The 19,556-nt window shown below is 41.1% G+C and overlaps 1 protein-coding gene across 1 annotated transcript in view; it reads right to left on the reverse strand.

Moving 5' to 3' along the window:
* Positions 1–19,225, reverse strand: part of COPG2 (COPI coat complex subunit gamma 2) — a 113,634-nt gene extending 94,409 nt beyond the window's left edge. The window contains exons 1-4 of the mRNA XM_040259641.1: positions 19,091–19,225; positions 17,869–17,921; positions 17,228–17,308; positions 14,127–14,198 (exon numbers count right to left, since the gene is read on the reverse strand). Coding sequence (XP_040115575.1) covers positions 14,127–14,198; positions 17,228–17,308; positions 17,869–17,921; positions 19,091–19,127 — 243 coding nt within the window. The 5' untranslated portion in view covers positions 19,128–19,225. The remainder of the gene's footprint in view (positions 1–14,126; positions 14,199–17,227; positions 17,309–17,868; positions 17,922–19,090) is intronic.
* Positions 19,226–19,556: the final 331 nt, after the last annotated feature.

The following is a 19,556-nucleotide window of genomic DNA, read 5'->3' on the forward strand; positions in this document are numbered from 1 at the left end:
GGCGAATCTGCATTTAGAATCAAACCCCATTCCCTCCAGAGATGCTCAGAAGGCTCAAACAAACCTTGTGTGCACCAGGGCCCAGGGATGCAACCGAGACTGAGACAGAACTGTGTTTAAGCATCTCCTCCAACCGGAGGTATGGGTCGTCGGTGGTCTGCCACAGGAAGAGGGGCTCTGGGTGCAGCAGACTTGGGTATAGCATAAGCCCTCTCGGAGGAGGTAGCCATTAACCCCACCACAGAGCTGCCAGAACTTACAAAGGGCTAGGAAATAGACTCTTGGAGGGCACAACAGAACCTTATGCACCAGGACCCAGGAGAAAAGAGCAGTGACCCCACAGGAGACTGTCCAGACTTGCCTGTGGGTGTCTGGGAGTCTCTGGTGGAGGCAAGGGTCTGTGGTGGCCTGCTGCAGGGTTGGGGGCACTGAGTGTAGCAGTACGTGCCTGGGGCCTTTCAAGGGAGGTCACCATTATCTTCATTACCTCCACCATAGTTTGGCCCCAAGTAAATAGCAGGGAGGGAACACAGCTCCACCCATCAACAGAAAATTGGATTAAAGATTTACTGAGCATGGCCCCCTCAGTCAGTCTACCCCATCAGGAAGCCTCCAGAAGCCTCTCATCCTTCTCCATCAGACAGACTGAAAACCACAATCACAGAAAACTAACTAATCTAATCACATGGACCACAGCCTTCTCTAACTCAATGAAACTATGAGCCATGACACGTAGGGCCACCCAAGATGGACGGGTCATGGTGGAGAGTTCTGACAAAATGTGGTCCACTGGAGAAGGGAATGACAAACCACTTCAGTATTCTTGCCTTGAGAACCCCACGAACAGTATGAAAAAGCAAAAAGACAGGACACTGAAAGATGAACTCCCCAGGTCTGGAGAAATAAGTCCAGAAAGAATGACGAGATGGAGCCAAAGCAAAAACAACACCCAGTTGTGGATATGACTGGTGATGGAAGCAAGGTCCAATGCTGTAAAGAGCAATAATGCACAGGAATCTGGAATGTTAGGTCCATGAATCAAAGCAAATTGGAAGTGATCAAACAGGAGATGGCAAGAGTGAATATCGACATTTTAGGACTCAGCGAACTAAAATGGACTGGAATGGGTGAATTTAATGCAGATGACCATTATATCTACTACTGTGGGCAAGAATCCCTTAGGAGAAATGGAGTAGCCATCATAGTCAACAAGAGAGTCCGAAATTATACAGTATTTGGATGCAACCTCAAAAACGAAAGAATGATCTCTCGTTTCCAAGGCAAACCATTCAATATCACGGTAATCCAACTCCATGTCCCAACCAGTAATGCTGAAGAAGCTGAAGCTGAACAGTTCTAAGAAGACCTACAAGACCTTCTAGAACTAACACGCAAAAAAAGGTCTTTTTCATTATAGGGGACTGGAATGCACAAAAGTGGGAAGTCAAGAAACACCTGGAGTAACAGGCAAATTTGGCCTTGGAGTATAGAATGAAGCAGGGCAAAGGTTAATAGTCTTGCCAAGAGAACGCATTGGTCATAGCAAACATTCTCTTCCAACAACACAAGAGAACACTACACCTGGACATCACCAGATGGTCAACACTGAAATCAGACTGATTATATTCTTTGCAGCCAAAGATGCAGAAGCTCTATAAAGTGAGCAAAAAAAAAAGACTGGGAGCTGACTGTGCCTCAGATCATGAACTCCTTATTGCTAAATTCAGACTTAAATTGAAGAAAGTAGGGAAAACTACTAGACCATTCAGGTATGACCTAAATCAAACCCTAACAATTATACAGTGGAAGTAAGAAATAGATTTTAGAGACTAAATCTGAATGACAGAGTGCCTGATAAACTATGGACGGAGGTTCGTGATATTGTACAAGAGACAGGGAGCAAGACCATCCCCAAGAAAAAGAAAAGCAAAAAAAGCAAAATGGCTGTCTGAGGAGACCTTACAAATAGCTGTGAAAAGAAGAAAAGCCAAAAGCAAAGAAGAAAAGGAAAGATATACCCACTGGAATGCAGAGTTCCAAGAACAGCAAGGAGAGACAAGAAAGCCTTCCTCAGTGATCAATGCAAAGAAATAGAGGAAAACAGCAGAATGGGAAAGCCTAAAGACCTCTTCAAGAAAATCAGAGATACCAAGGGAATATTTCACGGAAAGATGGGCTCAATAAAGGACAGAAATGGTATGGACCTAACAGAAACAAGATATTAAGAAGACGTGGCAAGAATACACAGGAGAACTATACAAAAAGATCTTCATGACCCAGATAATTACGATGGTGTAATCACTCACCTAGAGCCAGACATCCTGGAATGTGAAGTCAAGTGAGCCTTAGGAAGCATCAATACGAACAAAGCTAGTGGAGGTGATGGAATTCCAGTTGAGCTATTTCAAATCCTAAAAGATGCTGCTGTGAAAGTGCTGCACTCAGTATGCCAGCAAATTTGGAAAACTCAGCAGTGGCCACAGGACTGGAAAAGGTTAGTTTTCATTCCAATCCCAAAGAAAGGCAATGCCAAAGAATGTTCAAACTACTGCACAATTGCACTCACCTCACACGCTAGCAAAATAATGCTCTATATTCTCCAAGCCAGGCTTCAGCAATACATGAACCATGAACTTCCAGATGTTCAAGCTGGTTTTAGAAAAGGCAGAGGAACCAGAGATCAAATTGTCAACATCTCCTGGATTATCAAAAGAGCAAGAGAGTTCCAGAAAAGATCTGTTTCTCCTTTATTGACTATGCCAAAGGCTTTGACTGTGTGGATCACAATAAACTGTGGAAAATTCTTCAAGAGATAGGAATACCAGACCACCCGACCTGTCTCCTGAGAAATCTGTATGCAGGTTTAGAAGCAACAGCTAGAACTGGACATGGAACAACAGACTGGTTCTAAATAGGAAAAGGAGCACATCAAGGCTGTATATCGTCACCCTACTTATTTAACTTACATTCAGAGTACATCCTGAGAAACGCTCGGTTGGATGAAGCACAAGCTGGAATCAAGATTTCCAGGAGAAATATCAATAACCTCAGATATGCAGATGATACCACCCTTATGGCAGAAAGCAAAGAACTAAAGAGCCTCTCGATGAAGGTGAAAGAGGAGACTGAAAAAGTTGGCTTAAAGCTCAACATTCAGAAAACAAAAGATCATGGCATCCGGTCCCATCACTTCACAGAAAATAGGAGAAACAGTGGAAACAGTAGCAGACTTTATTTTGGGGGGCTCCAAAATCACTGCAAATGGTGACTGCAGCCATGAAATTAAAAGACGCTTACTGCTTGGAAGGAAAGTTATGACCAACCTAGACAGCATATTAAAAAGCAGAGACATCACTTTGCCAATAAAGGTCCATCTAGTCAAGGCTATGTTTTCTCCAGTAGTCACGTATGGATGTAAGAGTTGGACTCTAAAGAAAGCTGAGCAGCAAAGAATTGATGTTTTTGAACTGTGGTGTTGGAGAAGACTCTTGAGAGTCCCTTGGACTGCAAGGAGATTCAACCAGTCAATCCCAAAGGAAATCAGTCCTCAATATTCATTGGAAGGACTGATGTTGAAGCTGAAACTCCAATACTTTGGCCACCTGATGCAAAGAGCTGACTCGTTTGAAAAGACCCTGCTAGCATGTGAAATGAGTGCAATTGTGTGGTAGTTTGAACATTCTTTGGCACTGCCCTTCTTTGGGATTGGAATGTAAACTGATCTTTTCCAGTCCTGTGGCCACTGCTGAGTTTTCCATATTTGTTGGCATATTGAGTGCAGCACTTTAACACCATCATCTTTTAGGATTTGAAATAGCTAAGCTGGAATTCCATCACCTCCACTAGCTTTGTTCATAGTGATGTTTCCTAAGGCCCAGTTGACTTCACACTCCAAGATGTCTGGCTCTAGGTGAGTGATCACACCATCGTGGTTATCTGGGTCACTAAGATCTTTTTTGTATAGTTCTTCTGAGTATTCTGCTGAGCACATCATGCGAAATGCTGGGCTGGATGAATCGTAAGCTGGAATCAAGACTGCTGGGAGAAATACCAACAACTTCAGATATGCAGATGATACCATTTTAATTGTGGAAAGCAAAGAGGAACTAAAGAGCCTCTTGATGAGGGTGAAAGAGGGAAGTGAAAAAGCTGGCTTAAAACTCAACATTCGAAAACCTAAGAATATGGCATCTGGTTCTATCACTTCATGGCAAATAGATGGGGAAATGGTGGCAGATTTTATTTTATTGGTCTCCAGAACTACTGTGGACAGTTACTGTAGCCACAAAATTAAAAAAAAAAAAAAAAACTTGTTCCTTGAAAGAAAAGCTATGACAAACTTAGTGTGTTAAAAAGCAGAGACCTCGCTCTGCCGAAAAAGTTTCATATATTCAAAGCTATGGTTTTTCCGGTAGTCATGTATGGATGTGAGAGTAGGACCATAAAGAAGGCTGAGCACCAAAAAATTGATACTTCCAAACTGTGGTGCCACAGAAGACTCTTCAGAGTCTCTCTGACAGCATGGAGATCAAACCAGTCAATCCTAAAGGAAATCAACTCTAAAATTTCATTGGAAGGACTGATGCTGAAGCTGAAGCTCCAATACTTAGGCCACCTGATATAAAGAGCCAACTCACTGGAAAAGACCCTGATGCTATATAAGATTTAGGACAGGAGCAGAGGGGATGACAGAGGATGATATGGTTGGATGGCATCACCAAGTCAATGGACATGGGTTTGAATAAACTCTGGGAAATAGTGAAGCACAGGAAGCCTGGCATGCTGAAGTCCATGGGGTTGCAGAGTTGGAGATGACTAAGCTGCTGAACAACTAACAACCCCTAATCTGAGGCCTGTAATCTGCCCCAAGGAAATGAACTAGTACAAGCATTGGTTTTTCTTCATATCATAATTCTGGAATTTTTGTTAATCCAATATCTGGAAAACTACTGTGTGGGATACACACACACATACATATATATATATACTTTTTTCTAGGCATTTTTGGTAGCAGGGAAAATCTAGCCCCTTCATCACGGCTAGAAACAGAACAGACATGTGCTTTTCTTTTTTAAAGTCTTGTGGCTTGCAGGATCTTAGTTCCCCAACCAGGGATTAAACTTGCACCCTCAGCCATGAAAACACAAAATACTAACCACTGGACCACCAAAGGATTCCCAGAAATGTATTATTAATATCAAAAACATATGGTGAATCGTCGAGTTACTCTTTTTAAAATGTATGTATTTATTTGGCTGCTCTGGGTCTTCACTGCTGCACATGGGCTTTCTCCAGGTATGGGCAGCAGGACCTACTCTCCAGGTGCAGTGCACCACCTTCTCATCTTGGTGGTTCCTCTTGTTGTGGAGCAGGGGCTCTAAGGCATGCAGGCTTCAGCAGTTGCGGCAAGTAGGCTTAGGTTCCACGCAGCATGTAGGAACTTCCTGTAGTCATGTATGGATGTGAGAGGAGGACCATAAAGAAGGCTGAGCACAGGGATCGAACCCATGTCCCCTGCATTGGTAGGTAGATTCTTAACCATTGGACCACCAGGGAAGACCTATCCAGTTACTCTTTTATTATTGATTTCAAACATTAATCCAAGGTAATGAGAACACAAGACACATGATTTCATTCATTTGGAATTTGTTTTGTCTTATTTTATGGCTCAGTGTATAGTCAATTTCTGTAAATGTTGTGTTATGCATTTACATTTAATGCAATAATGATATATTTGGGTCTATATCTATCATCTTATTATACACTTTCTGTTTGTTATGCTTGACCTATTACAATATCAAAGTGAAAGAAGAAGTATCAACAGATTCTACAAACCCTTAAAAGAATAAGAAAATATTAAGAACAGTTTTAGCCAGTGAAGTTCAACAATGTAAACAAAATGGAGAAATTCCTTGAAAGACACAAACTACCAGAGGTCACTCAAGAAGAAAAATAATCGGAATAATACCATCTGTTTCCTTTTAAAATTATTATCAAAAACCTTACCACAGTGCAGATGCTTTCAATAGTGAATTCCAACAAACATTTCAGGAAAAATTAATAATGATTCTACAAGACTTCCCTGGTGGTCCAGCCAGTGTTTAGGAGTCTGCCTGCCAATGCAGAGGATGCGGGTTCAGTCTCTGGTCTGGGAACATTCCACATGCCTTGGGGCAACTAAGTCTGTAAGTCACAACTACTGAAGCCGAGCGCTGCAACTACTGAAGCGTCTTCACCTAGAGCCTGTGCTCTGCAACAAGAGAAGCTACTGCAATGAGAAGGCTGTGCACTGCAACGAGGAGTAAGCCCCGCTTACCACAACTAGAGAAAGCCTGAGCACAGCATTGGAGACCCAGTGCAACCAAAAATAAACAAATAAATATATATATATAAAAGAATAATAATGATTCTACAAAACTCTGCAAGAGAGGAGAAGAGGAAGTAATACTTATCAATTCATTTTATGAAGCCAGCATTACCCAATACAAAATCCAAACAAACACATAAGAAAAAATTACAGATGAATATTATTTCACGACACATACTCAAAATTAATTTCAAATTTTGAGTTTTCACAGAAAACAAAGATTTTATATTTTCCAGGAAAACAAATAAATGCATCTTACCATATTAATAAACTAAAAAAGAAAGACTAAAAAAAAAAAGACTATAATAATTCAATAGATACAGAAAAAACATTTGACAAAATGCAATACCCATCTACAAAAAAAAAAAAAAAAAAACCCTCCTAGCAAACTAAGAAGAGAAAACGACTTCCTCAACCCAAAAAACTTAGGGGCTTCCCAGGTGGTGCAGTGGTAAAGAATCTGCCTGCCCAAGCAGGAGATGCAGGAGACGTGGGTCTGATCCCCTGGTTTGGGAAGGTCTCTTGGAGTAGGAAATGAAAACCTGCTCCAGTATTCTTGCCTGGAAAATTCCATGGATAGAGGAGCCTGGCGGGTTACAGTCCATGGGGTCGCAAAGAATCAGACGAGACTGAGCAACTAAGCACACACACACATGGAAAACTTAAGCGCTAGCATCACATTTAACGCTGAAAGATTAAACACCTTCCCTCTAAGATTAGGAGCAAAACAAGGATATCCTCTACCACCACTTCCATTTCACACTGTATCATAGTGCAAGAAGATATTACGGTAAGAAAAACAAATAAAAATCATTCAGACTGAAAAAAGTAAATCCTAAGGAATCTCCCAAAATACTGCTAGAACGAATAAATTTAACAAAATCACAGGAAACAGATCAATATACAAAAAATCTATTTAATTTCTATAGAGTACCTAAAACAATACAAATGCAATAGTATAAAAACATTAACTACTTCAGGGATAAATTTCACAAAATATGTTTAAGACTTTTGTGCTGAAAGCTATAATACTGCTGACAGAAATTAGAGACTTGTATAAAGGGAAATATACGCCATGGCTATGGAATAGAAAACTCAATAATGTAATGCAAATTCTCCTCAAACTGATCTTTTTGTAAAATTTTATTGAAATAGTTTAGCAAAGTGATCTTTAGAGTCAATGCAATCACCATCAACATTCTAGCAGGCTTTTTTTTTTTTAAATAGAAGTAGATAAGCTGATTCTGGTGGCTCAGATGGTAAAGAGTCTGCCTGCAAGGCAGGAGACTCAGATTCGAACCGAGTCAGGAAGATCCCTTGGAGAAGGAAATGGCTACCCACTCCAGTATTCTTGCCTGGAAAAATCCCATGGACAGAGGAGGCTGGCAGGCTACCATCCATGGGGTCACGAAGAGTTGGAAATGACTGAGCGGCTTTCACATACATATACAAAGCTGATTTAAAATGAATATAGGAATGCGAAGAACTTACAACAGCCAAAACAATTCTTTAAAAGAAACTGACTGATGGCCAAGAGGCACATGAAAAGTTGCTCAACAGCATTAATTATTAGAGAAATGCAAATCAAAACTACAATGAGGTATCACCTCACATCAATCAGAATGGCCATCATCAAAAAACCTACAAACAATAAATGCTGGAGAAAGTGAAAGTGAAGTCGTGGGACCCCATGGACTGTAGCCTACCAGGCTCCTCCATCCATGGGATTCTCCAGGCAAGAATACTGGAGCAGGTTGCCATTTCCTTCTCCAGGGGATCCTCCTGAACCAGGGATCGAACCCGGGTCTCCTGCATTGCAGGCAGATGCTTTAGATGCTTTACACTCTGAGCCACCAGGGAAGCCCCAAAATGCTGAAGAGGATGTGGATCAAAGGGAACCTTCTTGCACTGTTGGTGGGAATGTAAATTTATATAGCCACTACGGACAACAGTATACAGATTCCTTTAAAAACTAAAACTAGAACTACCATATGACCCAGCAATCTCACTACTGGACACAGACCCTAAGAAAACCATAACTGAAAAAGACATGTATCCCAGTGTTCACAGCAGCACTATTTACAACAGCTAGGATATGGAAGCAACCTAGATGTCCATCAAGAGATGAATGGATAAGGAAGATGTGGTGTATACACACACACACACCCCAATGGAATACTACTCAGTCATAAAAAAGAATGAATTTGAGTATGAACCCAGAGCTTGTTTATACAGAGTGAAGTAAGTCAGAAAGAGAAAAACAAATAGCATATATTAATGCATATAATGCATTGATGCTTTTGAACTTAGTGTTGGAGAAGACTCTTGAGAGTCCCTTGGACTGCAAGGAGATCCAACCAGTTCATCCTAAAGGAGATCAGTCCTGGGTGTTCATTGGAAGGACTGATGTTGAAGCTGAAACTCTAATACTTTGGCCACCTCATGCGAAGAGCTGACTCATTGGAAAGGACCCTGATGCTAGGAAAGATCGAGGGCAGGAGGAGAAGGGGACGACAGAGGATAAGATGGTTGGATGACATCACCGAGTCAATGGACATGGGTTTGGGTGGACTCCGGGAGTTGTTGATGGACAGGGAGGCCTGGCGTGCTGCGGTTCATGGGGTCGCAAAGAGTCGGACACAACTGAGCAACTGAACTGACTCAACTGAATGCATATAGATGGAATATAGAAAAATGGTATCAGTGAACCTATTTGCAGAGAAGGAATGGAGACACAGATGTAGGAAAGCAGCTTGTGGACACGGTATGGGAAGGGGAAAGTGGAACGAATGGAGAAAGTAGCATAGACATATATACATTACCATGTGTAAAATAGACAGCTGGTAAGAAGTTGCTCTATAACACATGGAATCCAGCCAGGCATTCTGTGATGATCTAGAGGGGTAAGATGGGAGGAGGGAGGGAGGCTCAAGAGGGAGGTGATATATATGCAAATTATAGCTCATCTGCATTGTTGTATGGCAGAAACCATCACAACATCATAAAGCAATTTTACTCCAATTAAAAATAAATTTTAAAAAATTAAGTTAAAAAAATTTGAAAAAGAAAAAAATAATAAAATAGGAAAACATGCACTACCTGATTTAAAATGAACTATAAAGCTACAGTAGGACTTCACTGGAGAAGGCAATGGCAACCCACTCCAGCACTCTTGCCTGGAAAATCCCATGGACGGAGGAGCCTGGTAGGCTGCAGTCCATGGGGTCGCTAAGAGTCGGGCATGACTGAGCGACTTCACTTTTACTTTTCACTTTTGTGCATTGGAGAAGGCAATGGCAACCCACTCCAGTACTTTTGCCTGGAGAATCCCAGGGACAGAGGAGCCTAGTGGGCTGCCGTCTATGGGGTCGCACAGAGTCGGACACGACTGAAGCGACTTGGCAGCAGCAGCAGCAGGACTTCATTGGTAGCTCAGTGGATAAGAATCTGCCTGCCAGAGCAGGGCACACAGGTTTGATCCCTGATCCAGGAAGATTCCATATGCCTCGGAGAAACTAAGCTCACCAGCCACGACTACTGAAGCCCATGCTCTAGAGCCCAAGAGCCACAACTACTGAGCCCACATGCTGCGACTACTGAGGCCTGTGCACTCTAGGGCCCATGAGCCACAGCTGCTAACCTGTGTGCCGCAACTACTGAGGCCCGCGCGTCCTAGAGCTGTACTCCACGAGAGGAAGCCACCACAAGAAGAAGCCCGTGCAGCACAGTGAAGAGCAGCCCCCGCCTGCCACGACTAGAGAAAGTTTGCACAAAGCAACAAAGACCCAGTGCAGCCAAAAATAAATAAATAAACAAAAAAAAATTTTTTTAAGCGATAGTAATAGTATGACTCTGGAATAAGAATAGACATATAGGGAAAAAAAGTTCTTCCTCATCCTTCTCCCTCCATATTGATAAGCAATTATTCCAGTAGAATTCGTTAAGAAAACGAGAGGAGGAGGAAATGGAGGACGGGGTGAAGGAAGAGGAAGGAGATGAAAAGAAATTCAACCCTCACTTAATATGTGCAAAAATTAACTCAAAATGATCAAACAGCAATTTTAAGACACAAAAACTACATAATACCTAAGAAGAAAGCATAGCAGAAAATCTTTATGACTTTGGGTTAGACAAAGATTTCTACAATACACATCAAAAGCACAATCCATAACAGGAAGAAGAAAAACCTGATAAATTGGACTTCACCAAAATTTAAAACTTCTGTTCTTTTAAAGATTAAGAAAATGAAAAATAAGATAGAGGCTGGGAGAAAATATTTGGAAAACATCTGATAAAGGACTTGTATCCAGAATACAGAAAGACCTTTCAAAATTCAGTAGAAAGAAAATATACAACCAAATTATTAAAAGGGGGCAAAAGATATGATCAGATCCTTCATCATAGAAGATATATGACAGTGAAAGTGAAGTTGCTCAGTCGTGTCCGACTCTTTGTGACCCCATGGACTATAGCCTGCCAGGCTCCTCTGTCTATGTGATTTTCTGGGCAAGAATACTGGAGTGGGTAGCCAACCACACCATTCTCCAGCGGATCTTCCCCATCCGGGGATCAAACACCAGTCTCCTGCACTGCAGGCAGATTCTTTACTATCTGAGCCACCAGGGAAGCCTCTACACCTACCATATGACCCAGTAATTCCACTCCTAGGCATTTATCCAAGAGAAATAAAAACCATGTTTAAAAACTTATACATGAATGTTTATAGCAATGTTATTCCTAGCCATCAAAAAATGGTGACAAACCAAATATTCTATAGCTGGTGCAAAAATAAACAAACTGAGGTACATCTATACAACAAATACCACAATGAAATAAAAAGGAATCAACAAACAAAAACATGGACAAATCTTAAATGAGTTATGCTAAGTGCCTGAAAAGGAGATTCAAAAAGTTTCATACATATGATGAAGTATGATATTCAAAGTATAATATCATTCTTATGACTTCCTGGAAAGCAAAACTATAAGGAAAGAAGAGATTACTGGTTTCCTAAGCCTGAGGATGGTAGGAATAAATCATATAACAGAAAACCTTTTGGAGTGATGGAAATGTTCTAAATCTTGATCAATACTACTGTATAAATTTGTCAAAACTCATAAAACTATACCCTAAAAAGGGTAGATTTTACTATTTGTAAAGAATATTTTTAAAAAATACAGTAGTAAGTAAATGAGAAGTCAAGCCACAGGCTGGGAGGAAATATTTACAAAATACCTATCTGATGAAGGTCTTGTATTCAGAAAATACAAAGAGCACCTACAACTCAATAAGCAGAAGATAAACAACCTGATTAAAAAAAAAAAAAACAGGTAAAAGATGTAAACAGAAGATGTTTATTTTCTTCTTACTAAAGAAAATAAACAGGTGGCAAATCAGCATATATTTTGCTTAATACATGATTAACATATTCATTATTTAGGAAATGCAAACCCAAGAATGCCACTTCTAGATATTAACCAAAGAAAATGAAAACATATTAACAGGTCCACACAAAGACTTGTACTTGAGTAGTTTTAGCAGCTTTGTTTATATTTATAAACTAGAAATAAGCCAAATATCCATTAACTTGTTAATGGATAAATAAGTTAAGATTACCTACCTCCATACAATGGAATACTACTCAGCAATAAAAATGAATAAACTACTGATACACACAAGAACTTGGATCAATCTCAAAAGCCGTAAGTAAAAGAAACAAGACAGAAAAGTCATAAAAGACTATATACTCTATGATTAAATTTAAATAAAATTCTTTCTGATTTGATAAAAGGCATTACTGATTCTGTCTCCAGTGATAAAGAGGACCCTAGCCGTCCTTGGCATGCAGTGGCAAAACACTTAAATCATCAATGCAGACAAGTATGATCAAGGACCTACAGAAGACAAAGCTTTGGGTCATCAACTAGCTGCCACCACAGAAGACTGCTATAAAAATGAGCTGGATAGTGGGCTGCTGCTGCTGCTAAGTCACTTCAGTCGTGTCCAGCTCTGTGTGACTCCATAGACGGCAGCCCACCAGGCTCCCCCGTCCCTGGGATTCTCCAGGCAGGAACACTGGAGTGGGTTGCCATTTCCCTCTCCAATGCATCAAAGTGAAAAGTGAAAGTGAAGTCACTCAGTTGTGTCCGACCCTCAGCGATGCCATGGAGCACAGCCTTTCAGGCTCCTCTGTCCATGGGATTCTCCAGGCAAGAGTACTGGAGTGGGGTGCCATTGCCTTCTCCAGGATAGTGGGCTAGTTCCTTCTAAGTACACTGGTGAACTTGGTAAAAGAAAATGCTAAGCTCAGAACATTAAAATCACCCTAGACCATAGACATCGGAGAAGGCAATGGCACCCTACTCCAGTACTCTTGCCTGGAAAATCCCATGGACGGAGGGGCCTGGTAGGCTGCAGTCCATGGGGTCGCTAAGAGTCGGACATGACTGAGCAACTTCCCTTTCACTTTTCACTTTCATGCATTGGAGAAGGAAATGGCAACCCACTCGTGTTCTTGCCTGGAGAATCCCAGGCACGGGGAGCCTGGTGGGCTGCCGTCTATGGGGTCGCACAGAGTCGGACACGACTGAAATGACTTAGCAGCAGCTGCAGACCTTAAACATAGCCTAAGGTCTATATCAGGGACTAGAAAACATCCAAAATGCCTTAACAGAAAGCCTCATGTCATGTGGGCACAGGCCTGAGATTTCTGAAAAGCATATCCTGCAGGTGACTGAATAACAATGCAAATTCAATTCACCTTCTGTAAGACATTTTATGTTAAAGTTAGCATCCTAATTGAGAAAAAAGGAGTGGGGCCTTGAAAACTGGAATGGGGACAGAAGGGGCAGATTCTGATGAATCTGACTACCTTGAACCTCTAAATTCCTTCAGGCTTCCATGGCAAGTGAAAGCAGTCCTCCATACTCTGTCTGAGGAAATCAGACTCCTTTGCCAGAAGAATGTACAGCGACTTCCCTTGAGACACTTGCCTTAAAAGAGACTGCTGATGTTCCTGAGGACCTAATCCCCAAGCTGCTCATTATCTAGACACATAACCAGACGCAAATCCCATAAAGTCCTCGACACAAAATGTGGCCCGTGTTGATATGCAAAACATACCAAAAGGACTGCACAGTTTGACCAATCTATGTTAACAGAAAACAGAAATACAGATCCCATAATCCCCTTCTCTGGACGGGTTTGAGTCAGAGCTGGGCAAAAAGGAAATATGTGCCACAACGGAGGATGGAAATGAAGCATAGCTGTTTCGCTTGAGAGTTAGGGTGGTGGAAGGGGATGAGAGACAGACGCAGGGGCGCTGGCAGCCTCAGTCTGTCCTCACTCTTCTTTGCCCTACTCCTCATCCTCTTCCTCGCTCTGCATCTAACTCTTCTCATCTGCCAACAGAAACGCCAGGCCCACCAGAAACTTGACTGAGAATTTAAGAGATGAGATTGCTATGTCCACTGATTTCTATACCAGTCCATCTGTGCAGTGTCATGCGAGAGGCCGGATATTAGCAGTTTTCATGACTGCATGGCAGATCTGTGAGTGAGCAGCTTTAAACAATATACTTTCATTCTTTCATTTTCCTGTGTTCTTTAATAAGCATTTATAAGTTTTATGAAGATAAACAATTTTTAAATAGTTTTAAACATTTCAAGCAACCTTCCCTCATTTGGACCACTCTAAGTTCCCCCAAGGAAAACAAATAAAAAGAGCATTTTAGCCTAAAGAATTAAAAAAAAAGACTTACATCATTAGACTGAAACAGTCGAGTCATTGCAAAGAAGGCTTCTGTGGCTTCCGTAGTTCCAAAGTGTTCACCCTAAGTAATTTAAAGTAAATTTAAATTAAAACAATTTCTTAAACAAGAAAAAAAAAAGGATTTTTCCCATTATTTCTGCAAAGATCTTTTAGAACTCAGAAAAAAAATCTCTATAAACACCGTGCCTCTTTGTTATTTTTCTGACTCTTAATTTATAAACCCACATGGCCATTTATCCATTCCTTATTTAAAACAATTCATTGTCACACACTATGCTATAAAAGTTCTAGAACAGTGGTCTCTAACCTTTTAGCAGAACTATTTTAAATTCTCTGAACAACTGAGATTTACAGGAGATAGAAAATGAAGTTGAGTTCTTAGTCAGAACAAGATGTTATTGTTACACAGCCTAAGAACAGATATCATACCTCCTACATTTCTATAATCCAATGTCCAGTGCAAAGCCTGACCTATTATAGGAGCATAATAAATATTAAACTGTAATGAACTATAGGAATCACAGAAAACATGGTAAGAAGGGACCAACCAAACGGGCAGGAATCAGATTATACAGAAAGGCTTATATGGTTACTAATACAAAAGGCTTGTAGGGCTGCCAATACATCTCAAGATACTGGCTCAAGCCCCTAAAAACATTCTTTGGATCAGAACTCTAATGTGTTTAATAGATCATCTGAGGATCTTCCTAAAATACAGATTTTGATTCACTGGCTCTGGTATGAAACCTAAAATTTTCCATTTCAAATTAGCTCCCAGTGATTTGAATGCTACTGATCTGGGAACCACATACTTTTGAGAAGTAATGTGTTAGATAACATATATTATTAATAGTCAAAACACTGCAGACCAGAGACCACCTGAGACATTACCATTTCAATATTTAATTTCTTCATTAGAAAGAAGGAAGGTGAAGTCGCTCAGTCGTGTCCGAATCTTTGCGACCTTGTGGACTGTAGCCTACCAGGCTCCTCCATCCATGGGATTCTCCAGGCAAGAATACTGGAGTGGGTTGCCATTTCCTTCTCCCGGGGATCTTCCCGACCCAGGGATCGCACCCAGGTCTCCCACATTGGAGGCAGACGCTTTAACCTCTGAGCCACCAGGGAAGAAGCTCCATATGTTAGGAGCTCCAATATGTTAGGCTCCATCATTTTTCAGGGCTTCAGCTTTCACAAAAAATACAACTAGTCTTCAATCTATTTGTCATAGGTGTAAGAATAAACCCAAATTTTGATGAAAAACTTTGAAAGTTTAGGATGAAAGACACCTTAAGTCCCTACTTTCTGACTTGAAACTCAGTGTTTATCAGACTATGTGGGTAACTTCCTCATCAAGATAGTTATGTTTCAACATGGGTTGCCCATCAAAGCAGTATTGGTCAATATAAAAATATATGTACTCTAGACCAACTTTACTCAAAGCTATGCTTGCTACTGGAGTTAGCCAACTTGGACACAATGTGTGCCATGAAAAGTTAAATCAAACTAACTTTGCCTTAAATATTTCCAATAATACCACAAGAGGATATATGTTTGTGAATAGATGTATTTTATTTAAAAGCATGGACCTTCAGGATTGGGAACACGTGTACACTCGTGGCGGATTCATGTTGATGTATGGCAAAACCAATACAGTATTGTAAAGTAAAATAAAATTGAAATAAATAAATAAATAAAAGCATGGACTTGTTGTTCAGCCTTCATTTGCCAACTACAAAACTTTATCTCGGTCATGAAACGTAGTCAAGTAAAAATTCTCATGGAATTCAAGTTGGAAACCAGAGTGTTCTTTGTACCATATGTAAACCACCTGAGGTATATATATAGGTGTGTGGGTGTGTGCAAATACACATGTATGTGTATGTAAATCTAATAAACAAAATCACATTTTCTAAGGTCCTAGACATTTCATGAGATTTTTCAGTCTGAAGCAATGAAAAACAAAAACAAACAACAACAAAAAACATACACACACACACAAGGAAAAAAAAGTAGGATCTATGTTTCATGAGGGCAAATATTTTTGTCGGTTTTGTCTGCTATATCCCCTGTGCATAGGACACAGCAGGTACATAATAAATATATATGCTGAATGACTGAATGAATACTACTCCTGAATGCTATGTGTCCACAACTATTTTCGGTGCTTCACATTTACTGTATCATTTAATCATTACCATTGTCTAAAACAGCTTTATCATAATCCCCATTTAGAGAAAACGACATAAAGCACAAAACAGTTAAGCCCAGAACCATACTAAGAAAATCATAAACAAATAGAGGCATACCTTGCAGATACTGTAGGTTCAGTTCCAGACCATGGCAATAAAATAAATATTATAATAAAGCACATCACAGGAATTTTTTGTTTCCCAGTGCATATAAATGTTATATTATCTATACATATAAATTTATACATTTATACATATAAATGTTGCATATAAATATTTACACTACACTGTAGTCTATTTTGTGCAATAGCATTATGTCTAAATAAAGACAATGTACAAACCTTAACTTAAAAATACTTTATTGCTAAAAAATGCTAACCATCATCTAAGGTTGCCACAAACATTCAATTTGTAAAAAAAAAAAAAAAAAAATTCAATAAAGTGAAGTACAATAAAACGATATTCCTGCTTATATTCCTTAATTTGAATATTAAAATGAAAGCTTTAAAACATTACATAATATACCCTCACAAAAGGATAAAATGTCTATCTAGAATTTGTCTAAGCTTTTTAAAAGTATTTTTGGAGGGACATAAAGACCTTTGAACATACCTAACAACATGTCTGAATATTAATTAATACTTGTTAAATTCAAATCAATGTTGAGATTGTACTGTGTGCTTAGCTGATTTGGTACCTCATGAATAAGAAAGAAGTATATGTCATACTCCTTGTCCACAAGAAATTTTACATATTACTACATTAATCAAACACTGCAAATTCTAAAATTAAGTGAATTATTAAAAAATTAATAATTACAATTTCTAGAAAAAACTTCACTGCACATTATGTATTTCTATTCTAAGACACAAATCTGAGGAAAATCACAGTAATTTACCTGGTTCAGTAAGTAAAGAATCTTTGTAAGAATATGCAAACATCTTCTTGGATTGATGGGTGTTTCATTGAATATACGAGCCTGTGGAAACAAAAAACTGCTATATATATTTTCTATCATAGATTATAGGCAATCAAATAAAATGAAGACTATTACATATATGTTTTTAGGACTATTATATATTTTAATCATAGTATCCAAATAATTTAGCTTATAGTTTTCAATTTATTATGGTATATAATAAATTATCGGATGTAATTTTCCATTCTATACTCACTCCCTTAGGTCTCCCACTTCAACTTGTGGACTTTATCTAAGAATTTCAATATTTACCTACATCATTTGAATACAATGAGCTTAGTATCTATAACTTCCTTCACAAACCCTGCACTAAATACCTCCTACATTATTTTACTTAAAATTCTCAACATGTGACAGAGTCTACAAATGTTTGCATTTCTATAAACCCTAGACTTTCCTATGACAAGTAACCCCTCTTTTTTTTTTTTTCCTCCAGTATATATTTTCTGAACTCAGTTACACTCCTTCATTCTTATTCTGGATCACAGAATTCCAGGTGCTCTGTCCCCATTCTAAAATGGAACAGAAAAGAAAAAACACACTATACTTCCAAGCCATACCTCTTGTAAGACAGCACTCTTCTCCAGATGCCGAAAAGGATTGGAGCCACTACCTATATTATGGGGGAAAAAATGTCTTTAATAGCTGGCATAGACAGATGTATTTACTTTCTATAGAAGGGTTTTAAATGCTTGAGAAATCTCACCTATGCGAGGTGTCCACTTGGATATTACACTGATAATCATTACTAATATGCAAACAAATTGGTTAAAATCTTTTTGACTCGACACTAGCTCTGTCTGCTATCCTGTAAGATCCTGTACTTCTCTTTTACAGAAACTCTACCTAAAATGAGTACCTTGTCTTCTTGGCCTGCCTTCTTTTTATATGAATGTTACAAATATCTGCCATGGCCACACAATTAAGATTTAGATTGTGGTAAGGCCCTTTGGATTTCCCTACAGGAAAGCACTATTTTGTGTATTTCTAACATTTTGCTGGGAGGCAGAAGAGTTTATTAGAGAATTAGATACGCTTCAAGCTTTGAAGGGGCCATAGAGGTTTACTAACCCAACCCTCGACCACGCTTTGTGAGAGCAGCTATCAATCACTGAGATGATTTTTTTTTTTTTTTTTTGAGGGGACTTGGCTATCTGCCTCATTTACTCTGGACCAAAGATGGGTATCAGGATGCAACTCACTTTTGGATGCTTGAGTATTAAATGAGCTAGGTACCACGGAACAGCCTTGCCCCCAGGGAAGCGGACAGCGCAGAGGTCCCCAGGGAGACTGTAAGGTACAAGCACCACAAAGTTCATACACACACAGTCCGGTCGACCCCAGACCCACTCCGGGCCGTACACTATCAGTACCCCGCCCCCACCCCACCCCATCCAACCCCCGCCTCTCGCAAGAGCACACTCACTCCCTCCGCCACCTGCCGTGGGCCCGCCTCTTTGGTGGGCAAGCCCACCCCAGGCGAACCGGCGGAGGAGAAGGCGGCTCCGAGGAGCGGCGGCGCCAGAGGAGGGGGGCTGGGGGCGGGGCCGCCGAGCAGCCCGAGGCGGCGCGCCGACCTGAAGGGAGGCTCCGTAGCCCGGGGGGAGGGGCTAGGGGCAGGCCCCCGGCTGAAGCGGAGCGGGGTCGGAGGAGGGGCCGGGCTTCCAACTCCAGCCCCCTGGCACACCGGCGCCCACGCCCCCAGGTTCGCAGTCCCCGAGAGCAGGTGGCGGCGGGGCGGGGGAAGGGGAAGGGGCCCTCGCAGCTGAGCCCCGGGCGTACCAGACTCCTCGTCCTTCTTGTCGAATTTTTTAATCATCTTGGACGACTTCCCAGCGCCCCGACCCACAGCAACCGTCCCAGGCGCCGCAGCCGGTAAGCGGAAGAGGCTGCAGGAAGGCCGGCCCGGTGCTCTGGCGCCGGTTGGGCCGCGGTCCCGTCACTCGGAAAGAAGGCCCGCCCTCCCTACCCGGCGCCGGCCGCTCTCACCGCCCCCGGGGGCGTGGCCACGCCCTCTCCTTCCCAAACCGGGAGGAGGTGGGGCCAGCGGTGGTTCCCACCGGAGTCGCATCTCCGCCCCTACAGCGACCGGTCGCAGCTGGGGGCTGCCACCTGCCCGCCCTACAAGCCACCCGACAGCCCCCACCCGGAGCGGGCAGAATGAAAGTTTATTTGGTTGGCACGCCCTAGATGGCGACTTCTGCAGGCCCCTCAGTCTTTGGAGAAGCGGGGGGCCTGTAGGGTTTGT

The sequence above is a fragment of the Oryx dammah genome, unplaced genomic scaffold, assembly GCF_014754425.2.
Source record: "Oryx dammah isolate SB20612 unplaced genomic scaffold, SCBI_Odam_1.1 HiC_scaffold_18, whole genome shotgun sequence".
Classification (NCBI taxonomy): Eukaryota; Metazoa; Chordata; class Mammalia; order Artiodactyla; family Bovidae; genus Oryx; species Oryx dammah.